The 15604-nt window shown below is 50.4% G+C and overlaps 6 protein-coding genes across 6 annotated transcripts; 5 read left to right on the top strand and 1 right to left on the bottom strand.

The window, feature by feature from the left end:
* Positions 1-71: 71 nt before the first annotated feature.
* PEX2_100600 (mitochondrial ATPase complex subunit ATP10) lies at positions 72-1236 on the bottom strand (the record flags this gene model as incomplete). The annotated part of the gene is made up of 2 exons (XM_016747330.1): positions 72-708; positions 812-1236. The coding sequence occupies 2 exons, from the start codon at positions 1234-1236 to the stop codon at positions 72-74; spliced, it is 1062 nt and encodes a 353-aa protein (XP_016601805.1).
* A 539-nt stretch (positions 1237-1775) lies between these two features.
* PEX2_100590 (DNA-directed DNA polymerase IV) lies at positions 1776-4070 on the top strand (the record flags this gene model as incomplete). Its single annotated transcript, XM_016747329.1, has 4 exons — positions 1776-2160; positions 2214-2386; positions 2434-2832; positions 2886-4070. The coding sequence occupies 4 exons, from the start codon at positions 1776-1778 to the stop codon at positions 4068-4070; spliced, it is 2142 nt and encodes a 713-aa protein (XP_016601804.1).
* Positions 4071-4995: 925 nt separating this feature from the next.
* Positions 4996-7509, top strand: PEX2_100580 (uncharacterized protein; the record flags this gene model as incomplete). Its single annotated transcript, XM_016747328.1, has 7 exons — positions 4996-5497; positions 5552-6063; positions 6129-6240; positions 6293-6657; positions 6707-7096; positions 7153-7342; positions 7403-7509. 7 exons carry the CDS (start codon positions 4996-4998, stop codon positions 7507-7509), a joined length of 2178 nt encoding a protein of 725 aa, XP_016601803.1.
* Positions 7510-8344: 835 nt separating this feature from the next.
* On the top strand, positions 8345-9235 carry PEX2_100570 (uncharacterized protein; the record flags this gene model as incomplete). Its single annotated transcript, XM_016747327.1, has 4 exons — positions 8345-8495; positions 8584-8612; positions 8666-8803; positions 8870-9235. The coding sequence occupies 4 exons, from the start codon at positions 8345-8347 to the stop codon at positions 9233-9235; spliced, it is 684 nt and encodes a 227-aa protein (XP_016601802.1).
* Positions 9236-9833: 598 nt separating this feature from the next.
* PEX2_100560 (uncharacterized protein) lies at positions 9834-11979 on the top strand (the record flags this gene model as incomplete). Its single annotated transcript, XM_016747326.1, has 2 exons — positions 9834-10212; positions 10271-11979. 2 exons carry the CDS (start codon positions 9834-9836, stop codon positions 11977-11979), a joined length of 2088 nt encoding a protein of 695 aa, XP_016601801.1.
* An 871-nt stretch (positions 11980-12850) lies between these two features.
* On the top strand, positions 12851-15402 carry PEX2_100550 (uncharacterized protein; the record flags this gene model as incomplete). The annotated part of the gene is made up of 3 exons (XM_016747325.1): positions 12851-13444; positions 13517-14888; positions 14945-15402. The coding sequence occupies 3 exons, from the start codon at positions 12851-12853 to the stop codon at positions 15400-15402; spliced, it is 2424 nt and encodes an 807-aa protein (XP_016601800.1).
* Between the last annotated feature and the right edge of the window lie 202 nt (positions 15403-15604).

Raw genomic sequence — 15604 nt, 5'->3', positions numbered from 1 at the left:
ATTCAACCGAGAGCGGAATAAAATCACATCCAAGGCTCCAGTTGAGGTAATCCTTCTCACCGCAGCCTCAATCAATACTTGCGAGACGGGTCCTGCGCTCGGAGAATAGTTTTTTTCTCCTCAATGAGCTTCAGCAGACCAGCATTAAGTCCCTCCAACTCAGGCTTTTCAGCAGGTCCACTCCCCGCCCAGCGAATGCGACACTCGGAATCAACCAGGTAGACATAGCCGACCTTGGAATTCATCATGCCAACAGTCTCCTTGAGTGCCTGATCGAAACCCTTCTGCACAAGGAAGTAGCGCGAATGCTGCTCCTTGGCCAATTTCTGCCGCATCCGCCACATGAACTTCTTCACCAGGAACGCCTTCAGCCGGTTCTCCTCGAGATTGATATCAATCCTCTGCACCAGTCTTCCGCCACTGGCCATCGCCTCCACAAGTCCCGGATTCTGTTCTGGTCCCGTAAACGTCGCAACCTGGCTCTCGGCCCACATGCTTGAGAACAAATTTACGACGGAGATGCTGCCGCGCAGCTGCGTCGTCGTGTTCTGGGGATCCTTGGGTGACGCCAGTGTCACGCCGTGCATGTTCGGGAAGTAAAGTGCTCTGTCGGCTTTAAATAGCCGCGGATTCGAGACAAAGGTCTTACCCTCGGCGAAGCGGAGATTGGACCATTCACGGAAATACGGCTTGGCGACTTGTTTTGTCCTGTGGGTTGCCATTTTTTGTTAGTGCTACTGTTGCTAGCTTTGGGATATCTCCCGGGGTGTGAGAGAAAGAGGAAGAGGTAGAGGTAGAGGTAAGATCGTACAGTTCCTTGCGCCGCTTGATGTGTCGATCATAGTTGGTGAAATCGTCGCGCCGCTGGCGCATCGACCGCGAGTCAACGCCTGTGTTCTGTCCTTCTAATGGCGCCTGTGGGCTACCGATGGGCCGATCCAGGCTTGGAGGAACGAAGTCTGCGTCGCCGGGCTGAGGTCCATCCTGGGGCTGGTTCTGTTTGAATTCGATAGCAGTCGATAGGCGATGTGCCTCGTTTCTTATGTTTCGTTTCACGGGAGCAGCCTCTTTTGTGTCGATGGGTTTCTCAGCCTTGCTGGAATATTGGCGCAAAGACAAGGGTTTGGTCCGTAGCTGGAAGAGAGTTGCTGGGTTGCGGAATTGGCAGCTTAGACAGCGACCGGTTTGCAGGAGGGGCAGATCGGCCACCAAGGTGGGGATGGCGGATTTCCACATATTGGATGAAGGCCTATCAGTCAATGGGCTGCGTGTAGGGTGGTAGATTGTGAGGTTATTGCTTTCGGACTTGTTCGCGTATTTGATCTTCCATGGAAATAGAGGGTCACATGACACGGTATTTCCAATTTGGGAATAATTGTCGATGTTGCTTCTACCCTTGTTGGGAGCAATGCAGAGTATGTATATATGTAAAATGTATGAAATACGTAGAACAATATTTAGGTCTTATTTCATTCTCAAATCTGAACGCAATGTTTATGGCTATATATCATCTATTGCGTACATGACTTCCACTTTAGACTGGATCACCTGACTTGGCGCACATTTCGCGCCGGTCAATCGCGTCTGGCATCCACGGGTCTTCCAAATTGGCCCAAGGAAGTTTTTGGATCATTACCCTTTCTTTCCCCTCGGACAAAGGCTATACGAGTCATTCATGGGTTTCCCACAGTGACTCCAGACACCTATATAATGAACCATCGCTGGCCTAGACACCCGCCCCTCCACTGGAAACCGGACTAGCCTACCTAGGTACAATGAAGGACCTATTTCCGACTAAAAAGAGCTTTTTTGCGGCTCTTGACCGGCTGGATGACTCGGATGATCAAGATGAAGAGGATAAGCGCTGGGGAAGTTTATTCTATGCAGACAAAGAACTTGACAAACCCAATCCAAACAAAGTCGCTCTTTCCTTGGAACGTATCCCGTTTCCTGGAGCGAACTCGGACCCTATATCTTCGTGTGACCAAAGCAAGAGAAGCAGCCCGGTTGCTGTCCCAAAACCTACTCCTGCAAAACGCCCTCGGACGACTGGAACTATGCCTACCATCAAGAGCGGCTGGCCTCCTCAAAAGAAAAGAAAGACCAATAGTGCTAAGATAATCCCAGATGACCAGCAGATCTTCAAGGGATTGATATTCTGTGAGTATTATTAGATTTCTCACAGCCTACTCTCACTGAACCCTCAACTCCAGTCTTCTTCCCAAACAACGATATATCTCCATTCCGACGATTGCGGATTCAACGAGCGCAAGATTATGGTGCACGTTGGAGTCGAAATTGGGCCACCGATATCACTCATGTGATTATGGACAAAGGCTTGCTATCAAGCGATCTCCTTGGCTACCTCAAGCTTGAATTTTTGCCAGTCAGTCCATTTATGAGATATTCAGACTTCAGTATTAACTGTTCCAGACGAGTGTTGCTCTTGTGAATGAATCCTACCCATCCGAATGTATCCAGTTTCGTTCGGTTCTCGATACCTCACACCTTCGCTTTCGTGTCAATGGAACCCCAACGGCCACCGAGAAGGACAAGTCTCCAGTGGCAGAACCAGCTCCTGATTCTCTTCCATTGAAACAATCGCGGCGGGAGAAAAACCAGTCCCCGGAACGTTGTTTGTCTCCAGTCGAGGAGCCGACGCCAAACCCCTTGCCAAATGACTTCCCAGAAACCGTACCTGAAAGTATACTCAATACCGTGATTTCCCCACCAGCCCATGAAGCTGCAACCGAAGAAGCGCGTGAAACAGGAAACCGAGAGCGGGATGCACTGGATGATATCATAGATGAGGCTAAGGCCACAAGTCATCTGGTAAAACCTCTTGTTTGTTAGTGAAAGCCCATATAACTGATCTTTATAACTAGCCTCTGGATCCAGTTGAATTTCCCATTGACGAATCTGCTGCTGATGGCTCCGATATCGAAACCTCGAGCTCAGGGGAGGAATCAAGTTTGAAGACACGGAAAACATCTACTGGAGAAGGCAAAAGCAAAGGCCAAGACAAATATGACTGGACCAAAGGTTTCGCCTGTATGCAGAAGTTCGATCCGGACACGAAGCTTAACAATCCAAACAGCAGAACCATCGAGATACTACAGCAAATGCTGGAATACTATACCCAGACTGCAGACCAGTGGCGGGTTATGGCATATCGCAAAGCAATCAACGCTTTGCGAAAGCAACCGAACAAGATTGCTACACGAGCACAGGCTCGGGCTATCCCTGGTATTGGAGAGCGGTTGGCCGACAAAATCGAAGAAATTGTATTGACTAACCGTCTCCGTCGTCTCGAAAATGCCAATCATACCCCAGAAGACTTGATAATTAAAGAATTTCTCGGCGTCTATGGTGCTGGCCTTCCCCAGGCCTCCAAGTGGGTTGCGCAAGGCTATAGATCTCTGAAGGATCTATTGGAAAGGGCTCCATTGACTAAGCAGCAGCGTATTGGCGTGGAACGCCATAGCGACTTCGCGCAACGAATTCCCCGCAAGGAAGTCGAAGCCCACGGGGCGATCGTGCGAAAGGCGGTGCAGGCCGTGGACAGGGATATGCAGGTGATCATCGGGGGCTCTTACCGCCGCGGGGCACTCACCTGCGGAGACGTGGATTGTCTGATCACCAAACCTGGTACCTCGCTGGAGCAAATCCGTACCATAATGCTCGGTCTTGTTGTCCCTAGATTGTTCAATTGTGGCTTTCTGCAAGCCAGCCTTGCCATCTCGTCGCATCAGGATGGATCCAAGTGGCATGGCGCATCAGCCCTACCTGGCACTAACCTGTGGCGTCGGATAGACTTGCTGTTCGTTCCTGATGCGGAGATCGGGGCGGCGTTGATATACTTTACGGGAAATGATATATTCAACCGGAGTATGAGATTGCTGGCACGCAAGAAAGGCATGTGCTTGAATCAAAAGGGTCTTTATGCGAATGTTCTTCGCAACCAGCAGGTGAAACTGAATGGGGGCCGGCTGATTGAGGGACGGGATGAGCGGCGGATTTTTGCCGTGTTGGGTGTGCCCTGGCGGCCTCCCGAGCACCGGATCTGTTGATACACATGACAGCTTTCACGGCAAAGGGTAGCCTTGGTTTCATCCATGGATTCATCATGGATTCATGGGAGTATAAGGTGCGGTGACAGCAATATTCTCAGTGCTGTTAGTACTGGCTACATGGGGGGAAACACCGAGATATAGGCACGGGAATGACGATATCGTTGGATTGGCTGTTTTCCTACATTGAGGGATTGTATGTATAATAATTATTTGTATTGCTGTGTATCAATTAGATACAGATTACCAGCCCCTAAAAAATAAAAAGAAAGAAAAAGAAATGATACAGCTTGCATAACCATACATAGAGTTTCCATACAGAAGGAGAGAGAGAGAGATTCAGAGAGAGAGGCAGTCACAGTGGCACAAAGTGACTAAGAATTCCTCTCCCTCCAGTACTCACCTTTCTTCTTCTTCAACCCCATCCCGTAACAACTCATCCTTTTTCTCGTCTCTTATCCAAGTTGATATTGAGGCATTCTTCTTCTTCTTTCATCACCGCCTTTCCCCTACCGCCTTGAAGACATCACCGCCTTTCGTGCGGTGAAGCTTCCATCGCGTGTTCCTCCCCTTGCGATTCCCAGACCGCCCTCTACTGCCCTGGGTTTTGCCCGCACATCGTCGATTCAATCATCTTGAGATTTGTTTTTTTGGTTCCGTTTCGAGTCTCTTCTGAGGCTCCTGCTTCTATCTGAGGTTCGCATCCTGAGCCTCCAGGTCCCCAGCCACTGTGTGCGTGATTTTTCTCCCACATCCCACATTCCACGTTTGCTAATCCGAGTCCACAGACGTATCAGCTTGGCGGGACACACTGCCCATTTTGAGCGAGCGACACGTCGATTGCTCTGGTCGACTGTTTACTGTCACTAGACTCCTAAGTGACACGTGGAAGCCTCCCAAAAACACGTCCACAGTCACCCCCACAATGGGTCGCAAACCCAACCAACTCATCCTCGAGTTCTTCCACCGGGGCCCCAAGCTGGAAGACGCGAGCAATCGCTACCAACATACGTGCAAAGCCTGCGGCGAAGTATTTCCCAAGGGTCGCATTGACAGCCTTACCAACCATCTGGTAAAAAAATGTCAAGCGATTCCCTTACGCGACCGCCAACGCGTGTTGTTGCGACTCCACGAACTCCCCGATTTGACCGACGGTGATTCGAATAAAGATTCCCCTTCTGGAGGTAAAGGCAAATCTGCCGATGGTGGATTTCCCAACCGGCAGAATTTCGACGGCCTCAACGTGTTGGCCGAAGCCTCGCGACAGGTGGGCGCCTCGGACGTGACCAAGCGCGGACCTGGGTACACTCAGTCAGTGACAGCTGGAGGCAAGACCGTGATTGTGGACCCTGCGCTTGAAGCAGAGGGATTCCAGGGACATTCACAAGGACCTGACTCCAAGATGGAGGGTACGGCAAATGTTGAGGGTATGTTTTCCTTTTGCTCACTGTTGTACGCATTCGACCACTAACAATTTGCAGGAACTCCCCAATCGTCCAACGCTCCTAGTATTCCCGCCCTCCCAAGCCACACTCCGGGCGATCACCCTGCATCCATGTCTCCGCCCCTTGGCGATACGTCCATGTCGCCTGAGTCTACCTCTAACGCGCGCCAGTCCCAACTGTCGATGATTGCGGCCTCCGCCAATGAGATGGTCCCCCAAGGAATGTCAATTGACAGTGACAACCTTAGCTCTGATATGAAGCTGGGCCAATGGAATCAACAGCTGTCTACACATGAGCAACTTCTGTTCGACAGCCTGCAAGAACATGATCCCTCCTTGACTGCTGCCACCCAGCGTGCAGCATCCTACCCCCGCCCTATTGCAATGAACCCAAATACCCAGGCAAAAGGGTTTGTGAACGAGTTTGGTAACTCAACCAAGCCTATGAAGCCCAAGGTGCGGGGACGCTTCACCGCAGAGCGACGCCGCGAAGTTCAAGATGTACGGAAGAAGGGTGCATGCCTTCGCTGCCGAATGCTAAAGAAGCCTGTATGTATTTTTTTTGAATCTGTGGATGTGTGAAATGAGGGAACATCGCTAACGAATATTGATAGTGCTCTGGGGATACCCCTTGCACAACTTGCGCTAGCGTGGAGAGTGCTCGTCTATGGAAGCACCCGTGCCTGCGCACCCGCCTTTCCGATGAATTTGAGCTCTACAATGCCAGTATGTTGACTGTGTTTTGCTCTTTTCGAAGATGTACTGACTCGGACTCTAGACCTCAACTCCACACTTGCCTACCATGACACTAACAGTATTAAAAATCAAATCAAATTTGAACACTACTCCGGTCGCATTGAAGTTACTCACTTCGAGGAGAGCAATTCCTTCATGACTTTCAGTGGACTTCAGGGTCACCGCACTTCAGTGTCTGCACTTGACCCCCAGTTGCAAGCCCTTGGAGATGACCAGTTCTCTGGTCCCTCTCAAGAAGTCTACCTCCTGGACGCGGACTCGGATGACATCCCAGCTAAGTTGGAAATGTACATCAAGAAGAACGCTTCTTACTTCTACGAGCGAGAGACCTCGCCTTTCATGAAGCCCACTTTGCTGCTCGCTGCTGAACTCAGCCAGGGGAAGAAGGTATGTTGTTTGACTTTCAATATGGAAACGTGTATTAACATAGATGCAGGATATCCTTCTGGAACGCGTGTTGGAGCTGTGGGTCGCGACCCATATTCTCGTCGATACAGAACTCACTTGGAAAACTTACTACAACCCTACTCTGCCCCCGAACTCGCTGCACTCTCTTTCTCAGCCATCGGATGAGGGCCGTCTGCCCATCGAGGAGGTGTCTGACCCAGAGTCATACGGACTTCTTTGCAGTCAGTTGCGCGCCGCTATGGAGAAGCGTGCCTCGCAGCTGAGCAAGTTTGTCATCAACGATTTGGAACGTCGACTCCTCCAGCGCCAGAAGTGTGGCTGGTTTGATACTTTCATTGTGGCCATCATCCTCCTGAACTGCGTGGAGCGCACCTGCTGGCTATTCCGCTCGTGGGACAACGAGAACTTTTCTCAGCGTGTAAGCAGCTAATTTCTATTCTTTTATGATACATCTCACACTAACAATCCATCCAGTGGCCCCTTGACAAGCGTCCTCCCTACTACTTCAATCAGTCTGACCGCTTCGCCGACATCCTGGAGATGCTCTTGCGCATGCGCCACATTCCTCCCAAGGCCACTTTCCGCCCGGACAATGGTATTCTGAAGGCAGTCGACGGTAGCGACGAGCACGCCGTTCGCTGGTTTGATATGATTCAACTGACCCGTACGTGGCATCACATTGCATATCTTTGAAGTTTCTTGACTAACATTATGTTCTACACAGCCTACTTTATCGAAGAGCGCAAGAACGCTGTCTTCGATCCATCCGACTCGCGCTCCCTGGATTGCCACCACAGTGCCAATCTTCTTGAGCCTAACAATGCCACTTAACTTCTGACAACGAAAAGCATGAAAACCAAAAAAAAACTACAACAAAAAGTCAAAAAGCACAAAACCTTGAAAAAAAAGGAACCAACAAACCATGTCCGAGTTACCTTTTTTCATCCTTTGCGTTGTCAGTGTAGGTCAATTGCCGGTGAAATTTGCCATTACGAAAGCGATAGCGAAATGCATGGCATCAGTCCAAGCCCCGATTTGCTTCTGAATTGAAGCTGATCTTGGGCTTGATTTGCTTATGGAGTTTGTTTGAGGTGGATCTATTTTCAAGCGAACTGCGATAGAAATTGTCGGAATCCATGGATGTGGAATGTTCTGATCTTTCTAATTGGGTGTTCGTGGGTGTTGAAGGGGTGTTTTTTTTTTCTCTCTCTTGATATGTGGCTTTAAAAGCTTTATTCATTAGGCTTGAATGTATGAAGTAATTGTTATTTCATCCCTTAAGGAGAAGCAGAGTATTTAAGTTATATAGATGTAGTACTCCGTAGTGGGTAGTATATACAACATAGTCTGTGCATGTGCACCGAGGTTGGGAAGAGGTCACTGGGTCAGGGACAGGGACAGGGGCCGACTAAAGAGTTAAAAATGGCATATAATATATCCATGGATATTTGATTCGACTCCTCTTGATTCTTATTGACTCTTATTGGTCAACTCTTTGACCTTTTCATTTTTTTCCATTTTTTTCCATTTTTTTTCCGTTTTTTCATTTTTTTCATTATTTCATCCCTAATTTCTTGGATGACGTAGGCTCAGGAATCGGATGATGGGGCCTATGGGCCATTCACAGGGGAAATCCCCGAGGTCTTCAGACTTTACTTCTTCAACCATGCCTCCATTTCGCAATTTTTTAGGACGAAAGTCCCAACCCAATGGGGATTCCGCTGTCTTGGATGAGGACCATCTCACTCCAAATCAACGCCCTGCGCCCATACCGATCCGTAGTAGCCAGGATGAACCCACCGAGTACAAATTGAGTGGTATGTTTGAATCCCCCGCACTGCTCTGACCGTGACTTCTGCTGCTGTAGCAACTTGAATCTCTTGGAATGCTAACCTCGGTCCCTAGTGGTTAACGACAGCGGTGTCTATCTTCCGGTATAGGCTGTGTGATCGGGCAAATGAGATACACCTGCTAATTGCTGCAATAGCCATCTCCCCCAGAGCGCTCGAGTTTCTGGCGCCGGTACCCGGGCTCTAACAAACCCGTCAATCATCGAGACCTCGTTGATGAGAATGAGCCTTTCTCCATTTCCCGCGAGTCATTTGACTCTTACCGCCGATCATTTGTATGCCCCGCGAACCGATCCGAATCGATCCGCATGAACACAACTGACATTAAATTTCCAATTTAGGATATCTCTGCGCGCTCACCCATCATCCATCCCGATGCTGGTCCCTCTCGAACTTCTCTTGACTCTCGATTCTCCCGATTAACTCCATCGGGCACTCACTCCAATAGCCTTACCAGGTCTGAAATTATGGAGGAAGAAGCCTTTGAAGAAGTAGGGTTAAATGACGAGGCGAAACCTAAGAAGAAGGGTTTCCTTTCCAGGTTTGGTGACTCTAGTAACGATGCGCAACCACCCGGGCCCAAGTCTTCTACCTCATCTTTCGGTTTCCACATTCCCGGCCGGAAGCGCGGCCAGAGTGCTGGTGCATCAGAACTGGCCTCAGTGAAAGTAGCCCCATCTGCACCTGCCCCCACCGATGAGACATGAAGTGATGAATGATGAGACATGTTTAATGCGTTGTGATTCTCTTTACGGCGTTTCGGGTTTGTTTCGGGTGATGTAAGCCACACTCGTTGAAGGGACAGTATAATTCGGGACTTGGTCGATGACGATAGGGATTGCCTTGTCCTTGCCTTGTCCCTGGGGAGTCTAGATGGCTCATGTCACTTATTAGCATTTTGTACATCTTTTGCCATCGAGTTGCGACTCGGGCCATCTGTGCTTCGTTTAGAGACAATATCCTACATTTTATTCTCATAGAACTTCCATGGCAATCCACCTTGGACCTCCACATATTAGACAATAATATTTCCTGTAAGAATTCAATGAAAACAAGAGGATTACTATGTGGTTCAATATGTTTCTATTTGTATGAGCTTGCTGTGAGTCCTAGTCCACCTGGACAGGGCAGTTTTGTATCTTATCAGTGCAAACTGTGCAAACACCCGGCAAAAAAACTTCCTCCGCCTGCGATCAAAAAAAATTATCCACCAGGACATCGAGCAGTCTCCGCTCGCAAAGACCCCAGTTTTATTACTTTTTTCAATCGGGGATACCCTACAGCCTACGGAAATTATCTTCCATAATGGCTGGATTGAAGCGTGCCGTCGACGGCAGCGAGGAGCGCAATGGCAAGCGGAGCAAGACTAAGGAAGGCTCCGCATCCAAGAGCAAGTCCGTGAAGTCAAGCTCTTCATCTAAGAAGGACTCGAAGAAGGATTCCAAATCCAGCAAGAGCGACAAGAAGCCCTCGAAGAAGGTTCAGAAGGAAGAATCCGAGGACGACGATGACTTCGACATTGACGATGTCTCCGACGAAGATATTGATGCCCTTGATGCCCTTTCAGACGACGCTGAGATGCCCGATGTGAGCGAGGAGGAGAAGCCCAAGTCAGACAAGAAGTCAGATGCGGATGACGAAGAGCAAATAGAGGCCCCAAGGAACCCCAACCCCAACCCCAACAGTAAGTTTCAGTTCTGCCTCCTTAGCGGTGCCGCATCTAACTATTATTGCGCGCTTAGACAACAACTCTCGCGAATCCCACATCAAGCAGAAAGCACTCCAGCAGGAGCGCAAGGCCGCGAAGCCCAATGCCGATACCGTCGCCCGCTCCAAGAAGTTGTGGGAGCAGTTGCGCCGCAAGTCCCATGTGCCTCTGGAGCAGAGAAAGAAGCTTATCAAGGAGCTATTTGAGATCATCACTAACCGCGTTCGGGACTTCGTGTTCAAGCACGACTCGGTGCGAGTTATTCAGACTGCACTCAAGTACGGAAACCTCGAGCAGCGCAAGCTGATCGCGCACGAGTTGAAGGGTACTTACAAGGAGCTGGCGCAAAGTCGATATGCCAAGTTCTTGGTTGGAAAGTTGATTGTCCACGGAGACGACGATACCCGCGATTTGATCATCCCAGAGTTCTATGGCCATGTCAGACGTCTCATCCGCCACCCCGAGGGCTCATGGATTCTTGACGACATCTACCGCACAGTTGCGACCAAGGCACAGAAGAACAGACTCCTCCGCGAGTGGTACGGTCCCGAGTTTGTCATTTTCCAAGATGAGAACGACACCACTTCCGATCTCGCCAAGATCATCGAAGCCCACCCCGAGAAGCGTGGACCGATCATGAACTACTTGCGCGAGCTGATTAACCAGCTGGTGCAGAAGAAGAGCACTGGTTTCACCATGCTTCACGATGCTATGTTGCAATATTTCCTCTGCACAAAACCCGGCAGCAACGAAGCGAACGAGTTTATCGAGCTGCTCAAGGGTGACGAAGAGGGTGACTTGGTCAAGAACTTGGCTTTCACCAAGTCCGGCTCCCGCTTGATGTGTCTGACGCTTGCATACTCCAACGCCAAAGACCGCAAACTGCTCCTACGATTCTTCCGTGACACCGTCAAGGCTATGGCCGGCGACGTCTACGGTCACCAGGTTATCCTTGCCGCCTACGAGGTCATTGATGACACCAAGCTCAGCGCCAAGTCCTTCTTCCCCGAGCTCTTGAACCAGAATGAAGCCGAAGAGGCCCGCCACGAGGAACTCTGCTACCAGGTCAACGACTTGACCGCACGTATCGCTGTGCTATACCCCTTCGCCGGCGAACGTGTCAAGTGGCTCCTCCCCGAGGCCGACCAAACGGTCCTCGAAGAAGTCCGCGAGGTCCGCAAGGAAACCTCCAAGAAAGACCCGGCCATGCGTCGCCTGGAACTTGTCAAGGCCGCTTCGCCGACACTGCTCGAATTCATTGCTGCCCGCGCCTCTACCCTTCTCGAGACGACCTTCGGCTGCCAGTTCCTCTCCGAGGTGCTGTTTGAAGCCGACGGTGACAAGACCGCCGCTCTCGCGGCCGTTGCCGAAGCCGCCAAGTCGCACACTGAAGCCCGCGATACCGCACACGCTGGACGTCTTCTCAAGTCTCTTGTGCAGGGTGGACGATTCAACCCGGCCTCGAAGTCTATCGAGAAGGTGGAGCCTGCGTTGAACTTCCACGATGTGCTGTACGAGCAGATCAAGGATGAGGTCATGGACTGGGCGACGGGGGCTAACCCCTTCGTGGTTGTCGCGCTGACCGAGTCAGAGGACTTTGAGAAGAAGAGCGAGCTGCTCAAGACCCTGAAGAAGAACAAGAAGGCGCTGGAGCAGGCCTCGGCGTTGGTCGTGGAGAAGGATGGAAAGAAGAAGCCTAGCCCTGCTAGCAGTGGTGCGAAGTTGTTGCTTTCAAAGATCTAGATATAAGCGTTTCTACGGGATTATAGCATGTGTAATTACGTTGTATACAAAAAAGCATACCTTTCTATTTTTTACTTTTATTTTTATTATTTTTCTCTTGTCTTTCTCCCCCTCTGATGAACGTTTGAGATGTTCCTGAAATTACCTTCTCCACAAGATGTGGAACTCATACTCCTATAGGTGGCCAATCTCAGGGGTTCATCCATTGTTATTTTAACCATAACAAAGGACCCTTGGAAATATTCAGCTGACTGGAATTATGTAGTGCAATCAATAAAATATGTCCGGATCATATCCTTACTGCAATAATGCATATACGGAGTGTGCATAGGTATACATCACATTCAAACTACACCGTAGCCCGTAATATTCGAATTAGTTGGTGTGAGACAATCCCAATTAAAGAAATAAATTAGAGCATAGACATTTACCTCTAGTAATAAATTATTATAACCCGAGAAAGCTTATTGAGGTCGAGTTGTACATAGTAAAAAATTTGATCTGATCTATCAACTACAATTCTATTATACCTTAATGCTACTTAAACTACTACTGTTGACAATTGCAAGGGTACCTCAAAGCCTAATCCGTATTTACTGGTTTCCTCTGTATGGGATAGGAAATTGGGAATATCTTCACAATCATATATCCAAATAAGGCAATGATCAGGGCACGCTAAACTGTCTAAGGGGAGAAACTAACTGTAACGGTACCCAACCCGTACACGGGTCGATTTTGCGACTTCAACCCTTTCTCTCTCTCTCTCTCTTTCTCTCATTCTACCAATTCTGCAACGGAACACCCCCCAGGCCCCAGGGCCTGTGAGAGAGAGAGAGAAAATATGCCCTCACTCACTCTACCAAACCCGGACATGATCCTGCCGTACGAAGACGAACGCGCATCCCAAACTCCCTCCCCACCCCAAATCGCCTACTTGTCGCATCTCAATTCCCGCCAATCGGACTCCAATGGCTCCATGTCAGCACCCAGTCGACAGAAGAAAAATTTTTCCCGCCATGCCTGGACGCACGACGACGTGAATGTGAGCCGTCGTCTCTCGGATATTGGCGAGGAGCTCTCGCCCGCCAGATCAGAGGGCTTCGGCGATTCGGACGAACAAGACCTGGCCAGCTCACCGCTACTGCATGATCACGACGATAAGAATAGGGATAATGCTGCATGGAGTAGTTCAAATTCCACCATTAGTGCGGGGAGTAGACGCGCTTCTGCATCTAGGGATGTGCCTGAGGCGCATACCGGACGCGACGAATCCCCCGTTCACCCCGAGGTCGCGAGAGCGCAAGCTACCGCGGTCGTTGGTGCTGCAGGGGGTTCTTCTGTACCGGCTAGCAACGCTGTGGCGTCTGCAGCTGCGGAGGGCAAGGGGCCCGGAGAGGAGTTTTCCTCGGCGATACTGAGTAGCGAGGCGGAGAGGATTCTGGAGAATGCGAAGAAACGGTTAAATGTATGTTCATTCCTTGTGTCTGGCGCGCCGCGGGTTGGCTAGGGAATAATACTAACGTGCTTTGTTTCTCAGCTCATGGAAAACAATCTCACTCGAGCTCGGTCGACGACGCCACGCACCGCCGCCTCACCTTCGCCCTCGAATTCGGGATATATCCAGCCAATGGGTATGCATCAGCCAGTGGGCGGACTGTATCGGTCGATTGCGCGCACGGATCCTAAGAGCTCTTCGCTTCGACGGCAGTCGCTCATTGCGTCGCAGGATACGACGAACAATCGTCATTCGAGAGTACACTCTGAGACGAATATTCCGTCTGATTCGAGCTTTGCGAATGATAACAAGCGTGTCTCGCGTTCTGTCAGTGCGATGGGCGCGAGCACTTCGTCTAGTCTTCATACTGATAATCGGTCGTTCCAATATGCACCTACGAGAGCGTATCTGACGCACCGGTCATCGGTTTCTTCTACCCAGTCTCCGATACATATGAATGACCAGGGGCAACAGGATCAGGCGGCCCAGTCACCTGTTTCCACCGAAGACAGTTCGCCGGACTCGCCGCATGGCTTGGGAATCTCCTCGGAGGAAGGATCGAAATCAAGCCCGGATGGTTTTAGTCCGGTCTACAGCTCCTTTGGTCCCCCTAGCCGCGCGCAGTCGCAACTGCAGGTGCGTGATCTCCAGTACCAGATGAAGGGTCTTCACATCAAGATTTCTTCTCTCAAGGTGAAGACCCAGGAGGATAATCTTCGTCGGCGCAGCTTGCAAAGTTTACGAACACCCAGCCCATTAACGGCCGCCGATCACTGGTATGCTAATGCGCTGGAGCTCAGAGATGGTCAGAGCAGTCGCGGTTCCAACCCTCGACGTGATGTCAGCTCTGAAAACACCCGGGATGTCTCGAATGATGCAGCGGCGGACGATCGACGCAGATACGATGAGCACGCCGCTAAGAATACACCCAAACACGCCGGAAATCGGCAAGGGTATGAGCCTGCTGACTATGCCGATGACCAATCTGTCGCCGAGACCATGTACGAAGATGCCGAAGAAGGTGACTTTGATGAAGACATTGACCGCGAAGCGCTGGATGAGATCTTGCGTGAACCGCTCGACGATGACTTCGAGAACGACATGGAAGCCTTCCCCGACGTGCCATCCCACACGGATGCAACACCCCACGAGATGCGCGAGGATGCCTTTGACTATGAGCATTTCATATTGCATAGCGCACTGGGCAACTACACGCAGCAACTCCGTCGGGTGAGCAACAGCTCGAATGGATCAGTCGAGACAACCCGGCCCACATACGCGCGACACTCCCGTACCAACAGCAACATGTCCGTTTCGACAGTGGCAACCTTCGCAACCGCAAATGAAGGCGAGCGTCCCGACGACGAGGACGACGTTGACAGCGTAATGTACTGGGACCGACGGTTCAATCATGGTGCGTTCCTGCGATCTCGATTTCCCCTGACGTTTCCGACACTAATCCTTGAACAGAGCTGCGACATGGCCATAGCCATAGCCATTCCCAGTCTCATGGCCATAGCCACCAACCAAGTCCAATCCAAGAGGTTGACATCGAGGGTGACCGCTCTGAAACACCCCGTGGACCACGATACAACAACGGCGACAACACCCCAGTGGACCCAAACAACCTTTCCCCTCAGAAACTTACTGGCCGCTCATCCTCAGCCACGGCCGGTTCTGCAACTCCAACCTCTCTTGTCTCGTCCCTCGTCTCAACCGTGCGCGCGGCATCCATCACCCCCAGTGTCGGTGGTATCAACGATGATGACACTCAGATGCTGGAAGCACTATTTGCCAGTCTTGGTAACGTTTGTATGGACCTGCAGGCAATCACGACCTCTGCGGATCCAGACGTGAAAGCTGCGCGTGTGCTGCGGCGTCGTCTGGATGCGGCGCGGAGAGTGCTAGAGGGAGAGCTTGATGCTTGATTTGATCATTTCTTTCTCTTTTCGTTTCATCGCTGCATAGTAAATGATGCCATATACCATGATTTATCCCTGATTTAAGTGGGATTGACGTTCTTTTGTTTCTTTTGTTTATCTTTGACCACATTATCATGATACCCAGTGTTTATTTAATTTTTTATCTGTTGGCTGTGATTTTATTGTACCTAGGTCATCTAGAGACTCT

The sequence above is a fragment of the Penicillium expansum genome, assembly GCF_000769745.1.
Source record: "Penicillium expansum strain MD-8 chromosome Unknown contig355, whole genome shotgun sequence".
Classification (NCBI taxonomy): Eukaryota; Fungi; Ascomycota; class Eurotiomycetes; order Eurotiales; family Aspergillaceae; genus Penicillium; species Penicillium expansum.
The sequence above is the reverse complement of the archived record's forward strand: the minus strand, read 5'-3'. Positions and strand labels throughout refer to the sequence as shown.